The sequence below is a fragment of the Aythya fuligula genome, chromosome 22 (genome assembly GCF_009819795.1).
Source record: "Aythya fuligula isolate bAytFul2 chromosome 22, bAytFul2.pri, whole genome shotgun sequence".
Taxonomy (NCBI): Eukaryota; Metazoa; Chordata; class Aves; order Anseriformes; family Anatidae; genus Aythya; species Aythya fuligula.
In genome coordinates, this window is record NC_045580.1 from 4,585,484 (window position 1) to 4,605,726 (window position 20,243).

At 57.5% G+C, this 20,243-nt stretch overlaps 2 protein-coding genes across 3 annotated transcripts in view; both read left to right on the forward strand.

The window, feature by feature from the left end:
• Nucleotides 1–811: 811 nt before the first annotated feature.
• On the forward strand, nt 812–4,650 carry SC5D (sterol-C5-desaturase). The gene is made up of 5 exons (XM_032201990.1): nt 812–848; nt 1,431–1,648; nt 2,354–2,486; nt 2,864–2,964; nt 3,269–4,650. Exons 2-5 carry the CDS (start codon nt 1,439–1,441, stop codon nt 3,689–3,691), a joined length of 867 nt encoding a protein of 288 aa, XP_032057881.1. The 5' UTR covers nt 812–848; nt 1,431–1,438; the 3' UTR covers nt 3,692–4,650.
• Nucleotides 4,651–16,898: 12,248 nt separating this feature from the next.
• The window catches only part of SORL1 (sortilin related receptor 1), a 33,737-nt gene continuing 30,392 nt past the window's right edge, over nt 16,899–20,243 (forward strand). Inside the window, exons 1-5 of one of the 2 annotated variants that reach the window (XM_032201937.1) lie at nt 16,899–17,009; nt 17,311–17,436; nt 17,705–17,866; nt 18,753–18,820; nt 19,461–19,641. In XM_032201937.1, coding sequence (XP_032057828.1) covers nt 16,920–17,009; nt 17,311–17,436; nt 17,705–17,866; nt 18,753–18,820; nt 19,461–19,641 — 627 coding nt within the window. In that variant the 5' untranslated portion in view covers nt 16,899–16,919. The remainder of the gene's footprint in view (nt 17,010–17,310; nt 17,437–17,704; nt 17,867–18,752; nt 18,821–19,460; nt 19,642–20,243) is intronic. The other variant, XM_032201938.1, reaches the window with a different exon arrangement.

Sequence of the window (20,243 nt, forward strand, 5' to 3'; positions counted from 1 at the left end):
GGCACCCAAAAAAGACGGGGAGGGAGAAAGCAGCACAGCAGGAGAGGGAGAAGCAGAAATAACGAGACAGATGGGCGGACACAAAGGGAAGCAGACCTCAGGAAGAGACAGAAAGCGAGGATGAAGAGGCAGAGAGGACAGAGGCAGAAAGCTGGAAAAAAGACTGCCTGCGGTGGGTGCAGCGATTCCCAGAGGCCCACATGTCCCACGATGGGACCATGGGGCTGGTATTAGGGCCGGTCTCTGTCCGTGAGCTGGGTGTAAGAGCACAGCCCTAGCAGTGCTGGTGTGCAAAGCGGGACAGAGGGAAGGCGGGGGGGCAGTTATAGGGCTAAAAACCCACCTGGGGGGGCTGGCATAGTCCTGAAACAAACCCTGCTGGGGTGCAAACGCCCCCAGCTCGGGGGCAGACCCTTCCCCTGGGCATGCCCGGGCTCCCGTGGGGCATAAAACCGCTGAGAACCGGGCGGGGTGCACCAAAACAGCGCTGATTTACATAAAAAATAAAAAAATAAAATAAAATAAAATAAATAACATAAAATAAAATAAAATAAAATAAAATAAAATAAAATAAAATAAAGGGTTTATAGAAAATCAGCTGATTCGAGCCCGAATCGAAACGGGGTAAAAACCCCACGGGGGACACATATGGGGACGTGGGGACCCACGGACACGCGGACCCTCGGCCACCCTCGAGCCGTTTCTCCCGCGCCCGCCAGGCGGGGCCGTTTTCCCGCGCCACGCCCCCTCGTGACGTCACCGGCGGCGGTGGCGCGAGTGACGTCACGTGGCGCTACCGGGCGGTGCTGCCCCGCCCCGCCCCGCGCCGTGCTCGGGGCTGCCGGCAGGTACCGGGGGGCACGGGGGGGAAATGGGGGGGATATGGGGGGCACGGGGGGGCTCGGCACTAAAGGGCCAACGCGATCGGGGCCGGCGGGACCGGGGGGAAACCGGGAGGAGCCGGGGAAGGGGGAATCGAGGGTGTCCAGGGGGATTTTGGGGGGATCTGGGGGGATTCAGGGGGATTTGGGGGGGTCCGGGGGGCTACATGGGGGTCTATGGGGGAATCGGGGGGGTCAGTGGGGGAATTGGAGGGATTTATGGGGAGCCAGGGGGAAGCGGGGTGGAACCGTGGGGATTCAGGCCGTGGGGGATGTGGGGGGGGGAATTGGGGTAATGTGTAGGGGGGAGCTGTGGGGGACCCATGGGGATCTGGGGGGATCCATGGGGGAGACCCCTGGGGACCCCGGGTAGGATCCGAGGGGACCCATGGGGATCCAGGGGGCATCTCTGGGGAGCTGGAGGGATCCAGCCCCGTGGTTAACCTGGGGGGGGCCCTGGGGGGATTCATGGGGATCTGGGGGGACCCCCGAGGGTGCAGGTCCCACCCTGCCGCTGCCCCCCTGCATGTCCCCGTCCCCGTCCCCCAGCAGCGACCATGGACCTGGTGCTGGAGGCCGCCGACCGCCACCTCCTGACCCCCTACGTGTACCCCGCCGGCTGGCCCGAGGAGGAGCCCTGCCGGCAGCTCCTCAGCCTCTTCGTCATCACCAACCTCGGGGCGCTCACCCTCTACCTGCTCTTCGGCACCCTCAGCTACTACTTCATTTTCGACCACGAGCTCCAGAAGCACCCCATGTTCCTAGAGGTGGGTTCCCGGCTTCCCAAAACCCAGCCGGCCCCCTCCAGGGTCCCCTGCGGGACCCTGCTGTCCTGCAGACGATGCCCCTCGTGCCCACCTAGTACAGAACAGAATGGGATAGGGATAGGAATAGGGATAGGAATAGGAATAGGAATAGGAATAGGAATAGGAATAGGAATAGGACGGCTGGAAGGGACCTACAATGATGGTCCCATCCCAACTGCCCGACTGCATCAAGGCTAACCAAAAGTTCCAGCATTTTATTAAGGGCTTTATCCAAATGCCTCTCGGACACCGATGGGCACGGGACCCCAAGCGCCTCGCTGGGCAGCTCGTTCCAGTGTCCGAGTGGCCAAACTCAGGTGGCCGCATGGTGTTATGACACATGCTCCTTGATGCCCAGCACCCAAAGGACGTGGTGATGGCTCTGCACGCAGTCTGGCCTGTCCAACAGCCCCCAGACCCGTGATGCTGTCCCTGCCTCTGTTCTCCGGCTCCCCCATGTCCAAACCCCCTTCCTCACCCCAATCTGGGCACCAGCACCCTGCTCACCCTTAGCACTGCGCTGCCAAATACCAAGCCATGCCAGATGCCACCCTAAATACCATCCCTCCCCGCCCGGCCGTGGCCTCGATGGGGCAGTTAGGGTAGCACGAAGCTCCCCGGGTTCCTCCCATGCCCTGACCCGTCCCTGGCGCTGCCGCCCCGCAGAACCAGGTGCGTCGGGAGATCGCCTACGCGCTGCGCTCCCTGCCCTGGATCAGCGTCCCCACCGTCGCCCTCTTCTTCGCCGAGGTGCGGGGCTACAGCAAGCTCTACGACAACATCGAGGACTCCCCCTACGGTGAGCTGCTCCCGTGCTCTCCATCGCTCCCTCCATAAATGCCTCTGCTTCCCCATTCCTCACCCCGGGACCTGTAGACACCGTCTGCAGCCCGCAGCACGTCCCCGTGGGTCACCACGGTGTGCCCGAGCCCCCGCACCCTGCCAGCCCATGCAGGGTGATGGCCAAACCCCTGGTGCCTAGGGGACAGGACGGCCACTTCCACACGTGCCCTGCCCTCATTTGATAGCGCTCCTGTCACCTCTCTCAGCTCCCAGTAAACCCAGTTTCCCCTGGTAAGGAGAGACTGGTAAGCTTTGCCCTGCATCTGCTCCATGAGGCAGACCCTGACCCTGTGCACACGTGGGGGGCTGCCACTGACGTGTCCTTCCCCCCAGGCTGGTCAGGAGTCTTCCTCAGCATGCTGTCCTTCCTCTTCTTCACTGACATGGGCATCTACTGGATACACCGAGGCCTCCACCACAAGCTGTTCTATAAGGTAGGGACCTCCTTATAACGGGCTGTCATCCGGGCCGGGGCTGAGTTGTGCCACCAGGGAAATGGGGACGGGTGGCCCAAAAGCCAGCACTTTTTCCTCATCTTTGTCCCCATCATCAGGCAAACCCACAGTCCATTAAAAACCACGCAAGACACAAGTCCCTCTCCTGGCCCTAGAGCCCAGGCTCGCTCCTTTCCTTTGCTGTATGGCCGCGGGCCACAAACACCCCCAAGGATTCTGGCCCGTGACTGTCTCAGATCAGGAGCATCCCACGAGGGGCCCACCACATTTTTTCTCCCCGCAGCGTTTCCACAAGCCCCACCACCTCTGGAAGATCGCGACGCCCTTCGCCAGCCACGCTTTCCACCCCGTGGACGGCTTCATGCAGAGCCTGCCCTACCACGTCTACCCCTTCCTCTTCCCCCTGCACAAGATCACCTACCTGGGCCTCTACATCTTCGTCAACGTCTGGACCATCTCCATCCACGACGGCGACTACCGCGTCCCCCGCCTGCTGCGGCACGTCATCAACGGCTCGGCCCACCACACCGACCACCACCTCTACTTCGACTACAACTACGGGCAGTACTTCACCCTCTGGGACAAGATCGGCGGCTCCTACAAAAGTCCCACCTCGTTCGAGGGCAAGGGCCCCCACGACTACCTGCGCAGGCTGCGAGAGAAGGGCCCCGAGCAGCCCAACGGCGCCGTTGACAAAACCGACTAGATTTTGGCCCAGGCCGGCCGCCGCGGAAAGGGACCAGGCCTCGTCCTGCTGCTCCCGACCCCCATCGGACTAAATTTCCCCGTACAGAGCCCTCACCTTGCGCCAGAGCGACTGATGTGGGTTGATTTTTCAGCACTGACGGGCACCAGGCCTGCAGATGGCTCCCCCCGAACGCTGCAGACGGGTTGGCCTCCCTATCCCCTCCTCCTGGCACACAGACACCTTGATGCTATCGTGCTGCTGCTATCCAGGCTCCTTCAGATAACATCTTCCACGTCCTTGCCCTGCGCCAAAATGAGCCCTCCCTGCTCCCCATGCCCCCAGGCATCAGGTTTTGGGAAGCCTGGCGCCCGCCCTGCTCCCACAACGGCGCTCCCCAGCCTCTCTCCGTGCTGCAAAGCTCCCTTAAAACCATCCCCTTTGCCACCTCCCAGCTACCCGAGTCCCTGCAGCGGGTGTTGGAACAGCACCACAGCACCACGAGCACGGTGGTAACGTCGTGGGGGTCTCTGGCCATCCCATTTCGTGAGCTGCAGCGTCAAATCGCGCTGAGATCAGCCTCTTGTGGCTGATAACACCAGGCACTTGGTTCTCCCATCACAGACACCGATGTTTCACCCACGTGCCTCTATTATTTCATAAAAAAAGCCACCCCTACCTTTTTGCAGCTGCTGTGGATCCACTCGATGGCACCGCAGGCTCCGGGTGCAAGGGGATGTCTCCCCGTGGCTTTGTGACATGGGGCCAGCCTGTAGGACAGGGACAGACTTTGAGCCCCGTGGGCCCCTCGAGCTCCCCGAGGGACCGCGGGAGGAAGGGCTGGGGCTGGGGAGCAGGCGGTGGGAGGGAGCCCTGGTTCGTGGCAGGTCCCCCCCTAACAGCCGACGGGCTTACTTGGAAACCCGGCCGCCTGGCCTTGGGGTCAGGGTGGCCGTCAATAAATCCCACTTGCCAACTTTGGTGACATCTCCAGCCTCTGTTCCCAATAATCCAGAGAGCGCCCAGCACCCCGTTTCTCCCCGGTAGCACCTCGCTCCGTGCCCCACACCGATCGCCCCCTGCGTAAGGCACAGGGGGACGTGGTCCCAGCACCTCCCCAGCACCCCGTGTCCCCCCTCTTTGCTTGTCCCAGTGCTGTGGAAGCCACCAGGAACCCCAGAACGTGCTGAATTCCCCCAGAGTTTGGCCATGTGGGGTCAGCACTGCTCTTTTACCTCCCCTGCCCCAAATCTCCCCTGCTGCCGACCTCCTGCCTTCCCAGCCCCAGGCGGGGTGCTGCTGTCCCTTGGGTGCTGGAGGGCACCCCGAGGGCTTGTGACAGCGTTGTCCTGAGTCCGTGGCAGGTGCCGAAACCTTCAGCCTCCCTCCTCCCCTGCAGATACACCCCGAAGAGCAGCAGGAGCTGCACCAGCAGCCGATGCCTCGTGCCCTGTGCGGGTGCACGGATCTCCCCATCGCATCCCTGCTGCAGTCATAACCCCAACCCCATCCCATAGCTGTATTTGGCTGCTCCCAGGACCTAGAGCCAGCCCCGAGCATGGTGCCTGTCACCCTTTTTAATCATTCTTTCCCCCATCAGAGGGCTCAGTGCCTTCGGGGAGCACCTGCCTGGGTCGGTGCCACGCGGGGTGACCATATGGCACTTTGCTTCTTGGGGTGCTGTGGTGTGCAGGGACATGGACAGACACCTGCACCCATTCTGGGACCAAATACCCCGCTGATGGGCACCACAGACCCTCTGCTCCCCAAACAACATGTTTCCCTGCACCCACAGCACGCTCCCATCTCCCTGCTCTCCCCTCCCCGCGCTTTCTCAATCCCCCCACGTGCACATGAACTCTGCCCCTGCACAATTTGGAGTCCAGACGAGCACCAAGGGTCAAGGCAAAGCCTGGATCGGGCACAAGGACAACAGCACGGTGCTGGGCACGAAAGCTGGGGGGGCCCTCCTCCCTCGGGAAAAGCCTGGCACCCGTCTCCCTGCCCTAGCACGTGGCACCCCTGGGGATTTGCCACCCTCTGGCCCCACCAGGCATGGGTGGGTGTTCTTGCAAAGCAGGCTGCTGCTGATAAATCGGTGGGATGACCCATACCAACCCCCCTTGCATCCCTCGGGGCTCACACCCAGCAGCCTTGGCCCCAGACACCGAGTCCCAGCTCGCTAAAGGACCTCAGCTTTTCCCACCTGCTGCCACTCCATGGGCTGCGAGGGCTGAATAACGCCTCCCGGGCTGCTTCTTGGGGCTGAGATCTCCTAGCCAGTTAGTCAGCAATGCCTCTGGGGGTTTGTCAGGGGAAAAAATAACAGGAGCCTGTGGGAAAAGAACAATTACAGCCGAGCAACTTAATTGTGTTTGCAAGAGCAGCGCCTCTGCTGGTGTGGCTGCAAGGGTGGTGGGGTGGGGAGACATCAAGGGGTGATGATAAAAGCAATAATTACAATCAGCCAGCCTCATGCAAAGCACTGGGTCTATATGGATTTTGTGCGTTCCCCAACACATTCATTGCTACTTAACAAGAGGTGCAGACACGGGAGAGGGTGGTACTGTGTGTGTTTCGTGTGCTTGGTCCTGCTGGGGAAAGGCTCCTGGAGAACGTGTGTCCCCCCCACCCTGGGATGCCACCTGCTTTGTTTTGAGCAGACAGCCCACAGGTTGGCTGGGGGAAAAAAAATAAAATAAAATAAAATAAAATAAAATAAAATAAAATAAAATAAAATAAAATATAAAATAAAATAAAATAAAATAAAATAAAATAAAATAAAATAAAATAAAATAAAATAAAATAAAATAAAATAAAAGAGGGGACTAAGGCATGGAGCACCCACATTTTCCTCCAGCTGAGCCTGGGATTGGTGCCACCTGCAAAACCACAGGGAGAGCTCAAAGCACTGCCACGATGCTGTTACGATCACCACGAGGGTTACTGCCCTAGCTATTCCCTGCAAAACAGCCCCACAACAGGCACCACGTCCCCTCGTCCCCCTACCCAGCTCCCAGCCCCTTTGGGATGGGAGCCCCGGGGATGCGTGGCAGCATGCAAAGCCACTACAACCCGTGAGCCCGCAGGGGAACACAGCCCTGAGCTGGAACTCTCCCCACAGGCAGGCCTGAAGGCTGTAGGAAATGATTTTTCCTCTGGGTTTCCAGCCAGGGATTCTTGGCGTGAGAGCGCAGAGAGGGGAGCGGAAAGGATTAGTGACCCGCAGGGCTCCGTCCGTGCCCCATTGAGAAGTCTGGCTCCCCGGTACAACAGCAGCTAATTCTTCATCTAAAAGCTAGGTGGCCTAGGAAATAGATGCAGAACTGACTGCTCAGGTCTGTACCTTGCAGGATTTCCCAAAGGACGGGCACTTTTCACAGTCCCCATGTGCCCACAGCGCCAGGCTCAGCCCAAGCTTTACAGCGCGGCTCCTTGGGGTTCTGGCCTGTGTGTAGGGATGGGATCGCTCTGCGAGGCAGGACAGCTCGCTTGGGGTCTGCTCTCGAGTCCAGCAACATGCAAGGCATCCCTTAAATAACGGGGAGGAAGCAGGAGGCAGGGGCTCCTTACCTCCACTCGGCGTTCCCAGCCCCTGCTGCTGATGAACTCCAGATGTCCCTTAAAATAAACTCTGCCGCTCCCCCTCCCCTCGACAGCAGGGGACGGATCATTATGATTGTTATTATTTCAAAACCTTACCTTGGCAGAGGAGAACCCTATATTCCCTGCTGCAAAGAAAGGGCCATTCATCTGTTCCCAGTTACCAGCGCTCAGCCCCCTCGAGGGGTCCTCGCTACTGCACGACACGGGGGCCGGGAGGACGAGGGGGAGCCCGATGCACACCCATTTCCTTGCTTTGGGAACCGTGACCAAGCCAGTTCCTCATTTCCTACCTGTTCCTATTATTATTTATTATTTTATCATGTTCAGCTGCTGCTTTGTCCGGGAATTCAGGGCAGCTCTTTCGGGATGGGCTCCCACAGCCTTTTGGGATTCCTCTCCAGCCAGAAACCCATTTTATGGGTTTGTTCAAAACCAGAATCTCCCGCAGTCTCTGCCCTTACCCCGGTGACCTGTGATCCTCCGGAGGCACATTACACGGAGTCAAGATAGCTAAAAGCTTTATTAGGAGGGCTTATAATTGTATCGACTCCGTAATTGAAACACGTTAACTAGGTTTCTAGGTGAAAGGTTCCTCAGGGAAAGCTCCGGGCAGCACTGCTGCTATTAAAGCCAGCGAGATGTGGGGGTCCCAGATTGCCTGGGGGCTGGTCGAGGGACTGATGAGCATTCCTCCCCGCATGGTCAGTCCACAGCCATGGGCTTTGAGGGTTTTCTCATGGCGTTAGGAATGGGGTTTAGGTGCCCTGCACCTAAAAACCCATCCAGCACAACATTGCCCATCAATATGGCCACACGAGCCCTTGGCAAGGACGAGTGGGATGCTCTCTGGAAAGGATGCTCCAAAATTTCTCCTTGCAGCTTGCGGGCACCTCGAGTGAAATCCCCGCTCCCAAGAGCCAAATCCTTCTCCTGCACCAATAAATCTGGGTTGCTGCCACGGGCAGCAGCTCTGTACCATCCCCGTGTAGCTGTACATCATCTCTGCCACAGGGATGAGCTACGAGGGCCACGCAGGCACATCACCTGTGCCGAGTATTTTATGGGGGAGCGCACGGCCAGCTGGCTTGGCCCTGCACAGAAGGAGCTGCTCCGGCAGCACACCGTGCTGGAAACCTCCTGCTGGGGTGCTGAGGGGCTGGGGATGAGGAGGGGACCCAGGGCTGTGGCTCCTCATTGCACCCCCTCTGCATCCAGGACCTGCACCTACATGAATGCCACCGTGCGCCCTGCTGGCCCCTTCTCCTCATGCCAGGGCCAACGGGTTCCCTACAAAACTGCTTGCCCCAAAAAGCCCCCAGCACAAGGATGGGGCTGGAGATAGGCGAGACACAAAGCTCTTCGGTTGGCAAACGAGGTAACCTCCACAACACACAGACGCTGCACAGCCTTCATCAATCTTCTGTTAACTCTCCCTACAGGTGGCACCAGTGACAGCCTGGGCCCAGCTCCCAGTAAAACACAGCCCAGATGCAAGCAGCATTGCCCACAGACACTGGGGTGCCCCGGGACCACATCCTGCTAGGGGTGGGCAGAGGAAATGTGCACCTCGTTTTTTTTTGGGGTGGTAGGGAAAACTTATGCACCCCAAGAGAGAAAACACTGCAACCCTTTCTTTACACATAGATGTGTTTATTTATTTATCGCTGGTTCTGGGTTGTGGTTGTGATTGTATGTTTTTGATTGGGGTTTTGACTGTGCATTTTGATTGCTGTGCTCTTGATTGCTTATTCTTATCGAGTTCTTATTATTATTTTTCAGTGTGCATTTCTGACTGCTTATAATCTCTTGCTGCTTTCTGACCACTTTTTTTCTCACCATTTTCTGACCACTTAATTTTTACCACCTCTTTCTGACTTTATTTATTCTCGCAGCTTTCTGCCCCCTTATTTTGTCTCACTACTTTCTGCCCCCTTATTTTTTTTCTCCCTGCTTTCTCCCCCCTTACTTTTTCTCACCTCTTTCTGCCCCCTTATTTTTTCTCTCTGCTTTCTGACCGTTCCTTTTCTCTTGCCGCTTTCTGCCCAGCTCTCCTCACCACTTCCCACCCTCTTACTGATTTACCCTCACCTCTTTCTACCCCCTTATTATTCCCCACCTCTCTCCCCCCTCCGCGCACCCCTTACCACCTAGCTATTTAAATCCATTTTCACCGCTCCTTTTCGAGCATCCCCGGCCTGAAAGCCCCCCGGGCCGACCCCTGGATCCCCGAGCATCCCCGAGGGGGGCAGCGCTCCGGGGGCGGGGATGCGGAGCCCGTTGCACATTCTCTCCGGGCGGCGGCGCGGCGCTCCGCTCCTCCCGGCTCCGCACGGCTCCGCACGGCCCCGGCGGCACGAAGATGGCGACGGCGAGCAAAGCCGGGGCTCGCCGGGCCTGGGGGCTCCTCCTGCCGCTGCTGCTTCTCTTCACGACGCCGGGAAGCCGAGGGAACCGGGGGAACCGGGGGGGACCCGCGGCGCTGCTCCGCGCCCCGCCGCCCGCCGCCGCCGCCGAAGCCCCGCGGAGCCGCCGCGCAGCGCAGCAGCGCCCGCCGGAGCCCATCCAGGTGTACGGACAGGTGAGCCCTGCTGACCCCCAGCCCCTCCCCGACACCCCCAACCCCACCCGGAGACCCCCACCCACGCTTTAAAAAAATATATATTTAAAAAAAAAAAAAAAAAGCGATTCAATGAACCAAGCGGCGGAGCGCCGCGTTACATCACCCCCTGCGCTCCCCCCCCGCTGCCGGTGTCCCCGTCCCTCTGTGTCCCCCCCCCCCCTGCATGTCCCCAGGCCTGGGGACACAACGCTCCCCCCCCCCCCTCACCTCCACCTTCCCCCCGCGTGATTTTTTCCCCGTGCTCCGGCCCCGGGGATCCCCCTGGAGCGGTGGGCACCCCCCCATGGGGACCACGACCACCCCCCCTCCCCAGCCCAAACCCCCCATGGGAAGGGGCTGGGACATGCTCGCAGGCAAAGCATCCCCAGGCAGAATCATCTCCGTGCACGGGGTCTGCCCCGCTGAGAGAGGCCGGCAGCGAGATGCTGGGCGCTGTTGCCACCGATTTCCACCTCTCCTGTTGTTCTCAGCCACCTTGCCCTGCTCAGTGCATGCTCACGGGCTCCATCCCACCCAAATGAGCAGCAGGAGATGCTGGTGGCCAAGGGCACGCAGCGGTGACACCGCCAGGTAGCCCCTTGGCTAGCACACGGATGGGACGGTGAGGCCCTGGGGTGGGTGGCATCACCTAAACGTGCCCGTGTTAAACATCCTAACACGCAGAACCCAGGTGGAAGGGGTGACCTTTGATAGAAAACCTTGCTGTGTGATGCGCCGTGCCCTTCTCTGTAAGGATTTCGTGTTTCTGATCCGTTCCCCGTGGCTTTTTTAAAAGAGGGGGAGAGGAGCTGCTCCTCAGCACAGGCACAGGCATTGCTGCTGCTGGAAGCGCCCCTGCTCGGGGCTCAGCTCCTTGGCAAGTTTTGCAACTGGGACCACAGCCCCCCTCCCCCTTTTTCCATCACTTGAGGGATGTGAAGGAATTACACCCAGCAGGCTGCCTGCCGCGGGAGGCTTCGGGCTGAAACAGCCCATCCTCTTTCTTGTTGTTTTTAATCTCCATACGTCAGACTAAATGATGTTGCCTCGTTTGACCCTCCTTGCTTACGCTGCCCGTGTCCCACCAACCACAGCCCCAAAAGACTGCCCTGGGGTGCACAGATGAGGCATGCTGCAGGTGAGGCTCCCTGTCCTCAGCCACATCTGTTTGCCCCCTTAGCTAGCACTTAACCTTCCCCAGACCCTATAATTTCCCCTTCTTCCTACTTCTAGAATAGGCAAGAGCCAGCCAGGGGGCAGGCCAGGCTCCAGAGGGGCACGAACAGCGCCTGTGCTGCTCCTAAAGCCCTGCTCCCTGATTTTCAGGCCAGGAAAGCAACTTCTACCCCCACCTTGAGCAATTCCTACCCTTCCTTGAAACCCTGCTTTGCCTCCCTCTTGCCTCAACATTTGGCTGCTTAAAAAAAAAAAATAAATAAAAATGTTGCGACCCTATTTCAGAAAGAAAAACATTATATTTGCCTCTCATTTTCAGTAAGAGGCATTTTCCCCCCAGCCTCCCCCCACCTGCCATCCAGTCCTCCTGCATGGCTCGGGCATGAGCAGCCTTGGCAGCCTGGACACATACAGCAAATTTGGGAGGCAGTGACACCCAGAACGGGACAGAGGGGAAGCAGTGGGAGCTGCACATCAAAGTTTGCCTCCGTTGGGTGATTTCTTGTTGCTTTAAGCTTTCAGAAGGGATTTGCCTGGAGAATTGAGTTGCTCTCACCAGCAGTATCATGCGCAGGTTGAATACCAAAATTTGCCCTTTTGCTGCTTTGGGGTAGGACGTGAAAATGTTAAAGCTTTGATACCGGACATCACTGAGTTTTTATTAGCTCAAAAAAACACTTTTGAGTGGTTTGGGATGCAGCCCCTCTCCCAGGCCTTGCAGTGCCTTAAATCACGGTCTACTTTAGAAAAGAAAGGAGGAAGGTAACTGCACATCCCAGCACAGAAGAAAAAAAAAAAAAAGCCTTGTACAACGATGCTCCTGCTTCATCACAAGCACCCCATGAGCTTCATCCCTCCCATGTCTCTGGTGCTCCTCTAATGCCAGAGGAAAATCGTGTGTTCAGACAAGCAGCCTGTAAAGGAGGGACACCAGCAAGGGGACAGTGCTTGGAGCGAGCCACCGACAGCACGGCAGGGGACACTTATCTGGGGCGCATCCTGCTCCCGTGCGCTTGGCAGGTCGCTCAGCCATATGCTGCACCTTGGCTCCTGCCCCAAAGCTCCCTGCGCTGCCCCAGCCCCGAAGCAGCCTCGTGTGGAGGTGAAGGGCAGCGTGGCGTGAGGTGAGGCTGGTGCTGCCTGTCACCGCTGCAGGTGACATGGCAAGGGGACCAGAGCAAGAGGGACGCACCGCAGCAGCTAGAAACAAGGTGAGGAAGGCAGTCCAAAGCCCTCGTTGCTGCTCAGGAGCCAGACGCAGCTTGCTCAGCACCTTCAGGAACAGGCTCGGACACCTCTTGCCCTAAACGCCAACAAAGACAGAAGCACAATTCGTTATGTGGATTTCCCTCAGCTCACCACCAGCAGTCTCCTCCTCACCCAGGCTGCACACACGGCTACAAGCAAAAGCTTTCCAGCAGCTCAGCACCCTCAGGCCCAAACCCCTGGGACCTTCCAGGCTTCTCTCCAGCTTTTCTTACTCCAAAGCCTCAACTTTGTGCAGTGCAAGAACAAGAGGCAGAAGAAGCTGCAGCACCAGCTGCCTACCTGTGTGCTGGCTCCAAGCATGCCGGGGTCTCAGCAGCAGATGATGATGATGATGATGAGAAGTGGTGGGGCAGGATATTAATTAACCCCATCTGCTAGTCCTGGGAGGCAAAGGAGAGGATCAGGGCTAGGGACAGCATTTCCCCTGCAGCTCCAGCACAAACACACCTCGAGCGCTGAGCTGCAGAGCGCCCTTTCCTGTCTCGATGGGGTTTATCAGCCCTCCCTCACCAGAAGCAAGCAGAAACCTTTGCTGGAAGCCACGATGGGACATGAAACATCTCACCTAACCACAACTGCTCCACCACAGCCACTCGTGCTGCTTGCTGTCACCGCCAAGCCCCGTGCCTCTCCCCATGCTCCTGCAAGCCCCTGGCACCCCCTGCCCCTCTCCACAGCCATGGGGACCCCAAAGGACACCCTCAGCTGGTAGCACGCATCCCTCCGACACACAGTGCTCTTACAGATCGCCAAGAATAACAGTTTTCCCTGGAGGGCAACCTCCTCCCTGGCTGGAGGGACCTCTGGTGCCAGTGGGCAGAGCTGCATCGAGGTATCTGGAGCCCCTCAGTGCCTCCACGTCCTGATAACACGCAGCCAAAGTGGCCCCCGAGCACAGAGGGCGAGAGATTTTTTTCTTCTGATGCCATTAGCACGTCCCTGAATGCGAGCCCACCTAGCCCCTGATGACCTGCAAAGTGCCAAAGAGCCGTTCTTCTTCCCGAGGACAGAGAAAAGTGCTTCGCAGGGTAAAGCCACCCAGCTATGTGAGCGGAGAAATCAATTGCACTACATCGGATTTGAACCGTACTTAATTTTGACCTAGATTGCTGGCCCTGCGGAGACCTTCCCGGATCAGACGGGGACCTTCTGGTGGCATCCAGGACAACACATCCTGGCACTGGTCCCCAGGCCCCCTTCCCAACCCCAATTTTCCCCCCTCCATTCCCCCTTTGCCTTTCTTTTAGGCACAGCAGCAAAAGGAGAGCTCTGTTGGTGGTAGCAGAGAGAAAACAGCTCTGCAAGCAGATGATTTCGGTATTAGCAGAATTAACATGGGCCTGGCACTCTCTGAAATGAGTCACCCGTGTTTCATATCAATGATTTCAGGCCCTGGCATTTTCAGTCCAAGCCACAAGCAGCGCCGCGGCAGGCACAGAAGGTATTTTAAAATACCGTGGCAGGGTATTTTAAAGCAGATGCTCGGGAGCCGAGCAGAAGGAACGGTAACGGAGCTTCAGGGGGAGCACACGAGGAGCTCAGCGTGCCGTGGATGCAGCAGGCACACGGGGTGGGTGCTGCCTCGTGGCTCCCTATGATGCCAGACCACAGCACAAACCTTACTGGGGGCACGGGGAGGGACAGGCTAGCAGCAGCCCACTGCAGCTTCCAGCAAGCCATGGGGCAAGAGGTGCAGATCCTACACTTTCAAAGCCCTGAGCTACCTGAGCAGCAGCTTTGCTTCTGATCCCACTTGCTGTGTCCCCATTTTCCGGCTAACAGGAGCAAAATATTTAGCCAGGGCCTTTTTTTCTGCAACCTTTGGCATTGCTCTCTGAGCACCCTAAGCAAGCAGTGGCTCATGGCTCATGGCCACAGCTTGCTGGGGGTTGCACAAAGGCTTCAGCCGAACCAGCAGAGCACCCACACCATGCCTGCAGGGCCATGTGAAGCTCGTGTCCCCCCCTCCTGCCAAGAAACCTTGAAAGTTTCGGCAGCAGCTCAAAACCGCAGAGGCCCGTGGCTCTCCAACGGGCTCGCTTATCAAGCCCTGGTAATAGCCTATTAATTATTCAGAAATTTTCTAGGAACCGCATTTGTTTTTAAGCATCTCATTTTCGTTACGTAACAAGGACGGGGGAAAAAATAACCCATAACCCTAGGAGGCTTTTTTTTTTTTTTTTTTTTTTTTTGCCTTGTGCAGCCGCATTTTTCCAGCACCGAGGGCTCGCACCACGTCACTTCTTCATGAAAAGCACGTGCTGAGGTCTGACAACAGCCAGGCCTGAGAAGCTCCTGCTCATACAAGGTGTCCATGCTGTGGTCACTCATCCCATGGCAGTGCCACCCCCCCAGCACAGCCAGCACCCGAGCTCGGGGTCAGGCTCTGCCCTTCACACCCCAAGGAAGCTCCCACCTTCTTGGCCAGACATCAGCTCCAAGGGATGCCCTCTTGTCCCTTCCCAGCTTCCACGTGTTGGGGGATGCTGTTAACAGGAGGAAAACCAAACGGGAGCAACTCTAGCAGCAGGAACTGCATTAACCGCACACCCAAGCGGCCTCCGTTGTGCTTTGGCTCCAGTTCTCCCCTCCCGGACTTCATCTGGCACCTCACGTACTGGGAGGACAAATTAGAATTTCATGCATATTTCATATACACTTAATCACTTGGCAGAGCCCAAAACACAGCCCCATTAAGAGGAAATTACGCTAAATGCTGCTTCCATTAGGCACTGGCCATTGCCTCCTTTTAGGTCCGAGCAGCTCCTGGGGAAGGTTCCTGCACCAGGGAAGCCAGGGACTGTGACATTGGGGTCTGCTGAGTGAGTGTCACCCCTGCAAGCTGGGACAGGTTGCTCAGGGCAGGGATAAGAGATTTTATGCTACTTCACAGGACACATCCTGGTCAACCGGGCACCAGGAGCTGTTAGCTTGGGGCACGAGGTGCTGCTGCTACCCAGAGAGCAAGGATGCGGGTCCTGGTTATCACTGCCCTGAGTGTCACATCCCCACAGCATTTGGGATCACCAGAATTTCAATTAATGGGGGACTTACAGCACAGGGCAGCCTCCTGGTGCCTTCAGGCTCTTTGGTAAAGCCCAGGTCAGCAGCTTGCAGCTGCCCAGAGCTTTCTGCTGAGCACAAACCCTCAGCACCACTTCCTCCTTCCTCCCAGGCAGCCAAACCTCAGCTAACATCAGCTCAGGCTTTATATAAGGGCTCAGCCCTAATTAGGCTGCCCCAGGTCCTGACACTAAGCTCCTCGGGCAGCCCAGAGCCCTGTCCCAGCCCTGGGGTGTGCCCACACATCCCCAGTTTCCCTTCCCCAGTGACAGGTCCCCTTTTTGGTTCATGGGAGAAAAAGCTTTAGATGTTCCTTGTGAGTTTAAAGCCAGGCACAGGTGGGAGCCTCCTGATCTGGATTTTTTTTTTTTTTTTTTTGGAGGGGGAACGGTTCTGGCATCAGATTTCTGGCAAAAAAAATTTGCCTTGACAAACCCTTCCTGGAGAAAATGTGCTTGGGGGAGGCCAGGCACCCCTCGGCGCTGCCTTGCCTTCAGGAGCAGGCACTGGACCCCTGCAGGGACCCTGCACCCACAGCCCCCCTCTCCCCAAACCCCGACAGCAATAAACCTGAAGCCACCGACCTCATCCCGGGCACGACCGGGAATTTGAACAAAATAACTAGAATAACCAAAATATACCTAAAAGAAAATAAAAAATAGATGTGATGTTTTGCTTTTAACAGGGAAAAAGGGGAGACCGGGGCTGTGCCGAGCTGAGCTGGGCACAGACCCTGGGGTGCTTCTCACTGCCCCCCCTGCATGGTTTTAATTTGTTTTTATTATTATTTCTCCCCCTTTGCACGAACCCATTATATAAGAGGGATTTGGAGACTTCTGTTCCACTCGCCTCCCCCCCCGGCAGAATAAAACCCTCATTTTTTCCCAAGCATTTATTTTCTGGTCGCTGGGGGGGGGGGCAGGAGCTGCAAGGCATCAGCCCTAAGAAGGGCTTAGCCCCGTATTTTTGCAGCTTGCCTACAGACACCGGGGTTGTGCAGAGCTCCTGCACCTTCAGCTCCTGCACCTTCAGCTCCTGCTGGAGTGGGGCTGCGATGGCATCCCCGGAGGGACCCTTCACAACCTGGGGGTCATTTTTGTTCTTGTCATCCCCCAAATCCTCTTTCACCGAGGAAAAATATGAGGAAAACGAACCCCTTCAGACACATAGGTTTCACCAGCATGTTCATAACAGATGCTCCTTTACCGCCTCCTCCCCGGGGAAGTCTTCTCGGTGCTTTAACCCTGTGGTAGCTTGCAGCGAGTGCTGAGCACCTGGCTGGTACTCACAATAAACGCATTCCCAGCCCCACTGAGCTCTGAGGAGCTGGGCACTAAGCCCCCAAGCTTATTGCCTTCAGGGTTTTCATCTCACGGTTCGAATGAGCTTCCTCAAGCCTCAGTTTGGAGGAGTTTCCCCAAACCCCGTGCGTTTCCCGGGATGAGCCGGTGCCGGCAGCCTCCCCCGCAGCCCAGGCTGACGGCGGTGCCCTTCTCCTCCGCGCTGCAGGTCAGCCTCAACGACTCCCACAACCAGATGGTCGTTCACTGGGCAGGAGAGAAGAGCAACGTGATCGTGGCCTTGGCTAGAGACAGCCTGTCTTTGCTGGGTCCCAAAAACAGCGACGTAAGTACCGCAGCCTGCCCTTCCCATGGCACCGGGCGAGCGTTCACAGCCTCCTGCTCCGTGCAGAGATGCTGGAGAGGCCCCCAGGTTTGCCCTGGGAGATAAGCATAGTGTGACGATGACCCCACACTATTTTGGGGTCAATTCTGGCACAGCAGACCCCCCAGCAGCACGCAGAGTGCTGTACCCCATGGTGATGCTGCCCGGCTCTGGCACGGGGCGGCTGCGGGTTCCTTCTTGCTTCACCTCTGCCTTGGCACCGTGTGGCCTCTGCCCGCTGTAACCCAGCGTGTTCCTCCAGGTCTACGTCTCCTACGACTACGGGAAGAGCTTTAAAAAGATTTCGGAGCGGTTCAGCTTCGGGGACGGCAACAGCAGCGCCGTGGCCATCTCCCAGTTCTACCACAGCCCGGCCGACAACCAGCGGGTGAGGAGGGACGAGCCCTTCGGGGAGGGAGGGACGAGGGCACCTTTCTCCCAGCTGAAGCTCTCATAAAGCGAGGTGGGATGTCCTTGCCCTGCAGCAGCTGAGCTGCCACTCGCCATCCCCATGGATATTCCCCTCTCCACAGTTCACCCACCCAAATGCTCCCCCAGGATCTGTCTCCCTCTCCCTGGTAGCTTGTGCCCTGCTCTGATCTCCAGGAGGCTGACTGCCTGTTTTTATCCTTCCTTCCTGCCCCCTCTGTCCCCAGTATATCTTTGTGGATGCCTTCGTCCCCTACCTCTGGCTCACCACTGACTTCTGCAAGAGCATCCAGGGCTTCTCGATCCCCTTCAGGGCAGCAGACCTCCTCCTGCACAGCAGGAACCCTAACCTCGTCTTGGGCTTCGACAGGTCCCATCCCAACAAGCAGGTGAGAGCTTCTCCCCTGGCTTCACCCTGACCCCTTGGCCCCATCTCCCCGATTGCTGCAGTCCTAACCCACAGCCCAGCCAGGAACGGCCCCTGCAGCATTAAACGTGGGCATGTGGTTTGGCTTTGGGTCTTGCATAACAAATTGCTTCTCGAAAACAACCCCTTTTTATTTTTTATTTTTTTCCCTGAAGACACAGGGTACAGTCTGTAAATAATTACATCACCTTCAGATACGCACACACGCATGGCATGTGTGAAATTTGGAGGCTGAGCAAGCATCCCCTAAAACATGAGCGGGGAGTGATGAGCGGGATGCGTGCACGGTCCCTGTGAGCACCCCGATGCCTTCCCGATGGGATGGAGCTGGCTGCGAGCAGAACCTGTCCCGGACAGGCTGCTGGGGCTGGAAGCAAAAAATAAAATGCAAAAATCTCAGCTCGGGAGCCACCACGGTGCTTAGAAAATAATAAAAAAAAATCAGGCAGCTTTCAGGGACGAGGGCCCTGTGGAGGCTGGGAGCTGCAGAGGGGCTGATGTGCCTGCGGGCGGGCGTGTTTATCGCTGCTGCTGCTCTTGCTGGCGCAATGCGAGATGCTATCTCTGCTCTTTCTGCTCGTGAACTTTGCCTTCCTTGCAGCCGCAGATGGGCAGTGACAGCGCGCTGCGGGGCTCGGTGCTGCAACCGGCCCCGAGAGGGTGGCGGCTCTACCCGGATATTTACCCGTTATTAAAAAAAAAGAAAAGAAGTTATTTTTAATTCGGAGTTACTGGAAAACCAAGCAGCTTGGCAGGCAGGGGGAAATCCTCCTGGTGGGAGGGATTCCCTCGTGTGGGTTGCTGCAGGGTCTGTGTCCCCCTGGCATCTCTCACCTTTGTCATTGCAGCTCTGGAAATCGGATGATTTTGGCCAGACCTGGATCATGATTCAGGAACACGTCAAGTCCTTTTCTTGGTACGTGTCGTGGCTTTGTGTCCCATCCAGCTCCTGCCCTCTCCCCACTTTTTTGGGGGTGCCAAAGAGCATCCAACCCTGTCCCAGCACCCAGTGGCAGCCCGGACACCGACTTTCTTCTTCCCTGGCCACCGCAGCTCCCTCCAGCAGGGTAGCACCAAGCCCTCCCGATCCTGATCCCCATCTCCGTAGTTTCACCACACGCCTCGCAGTATGCAAACTTGCCATTTAATCTAGATTCCCATCTCATCTCCTCGGGGTCACATCAGAAGGGACAGCACTTGACAAACAGGGCTGGCGAGGGCTCCGAACCCATCGTTCCTGGCCTAGAGCTTAACGAGGAAAATAGGAAACACAGAGCGCCGCGGTAACTTCAGGAGGCAAACACACCTGGGCAAACATTGCCGTTGCATTCCCTGAGCCGTGCCCGGTCCCTCTCCCTTTCACAGAGCTCCCGTGGGCACTGCAGAGCCTCCTCCTCCCTGAGCTCCCCGGGCTCTGCACCTTGGGTGCAGCCAGGGATGCTCCAGCTCCCCCCACACTTTGCATGTTGAACGCTTCTCTGGGAAGGGCTGCGGCTCCTCGGTGCCTTTGGGAGCGCAGGAATGATAAAACCTCACTTTTTTGTTTTTAATTCCAGGGGCGTCGAGCCCTACGACAAGCCAAACACGGTGTACATCGAGCGGCACGAGCCTTCCGGGGCTTCGACTGTCATTCGCAGCACGGATTTCTTCCAAACCCGGGAAAACGAAGAGGTGATCCTGGAAGACGCCGAAGACTTCCAGCTCAGGGACAAATACCTGTTTGCCACCAAGTCTGTGGTACGTACCCTGTGAGCACCGTGCTCGTGACGTACCGCCGTGGCCACAGAGGGCAGGGGCCGGGATCCTGAACAAAACAACCAGCAAATATTTATGTCTAAAGCATGGGGAGAGCATTTGCTAGGGATGCTGCTCCTTCCTGCTGTATCTGTAGCCTCTGGACCATCAGTAGCCTCTGGGCCAGCTTGCCACCAAGGCTCCCCATGGGCTATCGGCCACTGCCTTCACTGCATGCCCTCGTGCTGCCGTGGATAAGGCAGTGCTGAGCAGCTCTGCTGTCTCCTACCCTCTTTTTCATCAAGCTGGGCAGAAGTAGGTCAGGCTGCCAAGTGCCGGGCCCCGGGAGTACGCACGGGATGCCTGCAGAGGCAGGAGGAGGGGGGCTGTGTCTCGGTGGCTGGAGGCCACGTGTCAGTGAGGATTATGCTCAAGCATGAGCTATGTCCAAGCAGCCTAACGTGCTCCAGCATGGCGAGAGAGCCGGGCTGTCACTTTGCTTTCCTAAGGGAAGGGGGTGGCGGTGGATGGCTGTGGTCCTTTTTTCCCCTGGCAGCCCAGTCCCCCTCTGGTTTTGAAGCTGCCAGCCAGTTTCAGACAAACCC

What these genes read in the sequence shown, in the direction of transcription:
- SC5D (XM_032201990.1), top strand. Translation starts at nt 1,439, where the DNA reads ATGGACCTGGTGCTGGAGGCCGCCGACCGCCACCTCCTGACCCCCTAC. An exon ending in CATCGAGGACTCCCCCTACG is followed by an intron (nt 2,487 to 2,863) that starts GTGAGCTGCTCC and finishes CCTTCCCCCCAG; the next exon opens with GCTGGTCAGGAGTCTTCCTC. An exon ending in ACCACAAGCTGTTCTATAAG is followed by an intron (nt 2,965 to 3,268) that starts GTAGGGACCTCC and finishes TTCTCCCCGCAG; the next exon opens with CGTTTCCACAAGCCCCACCA.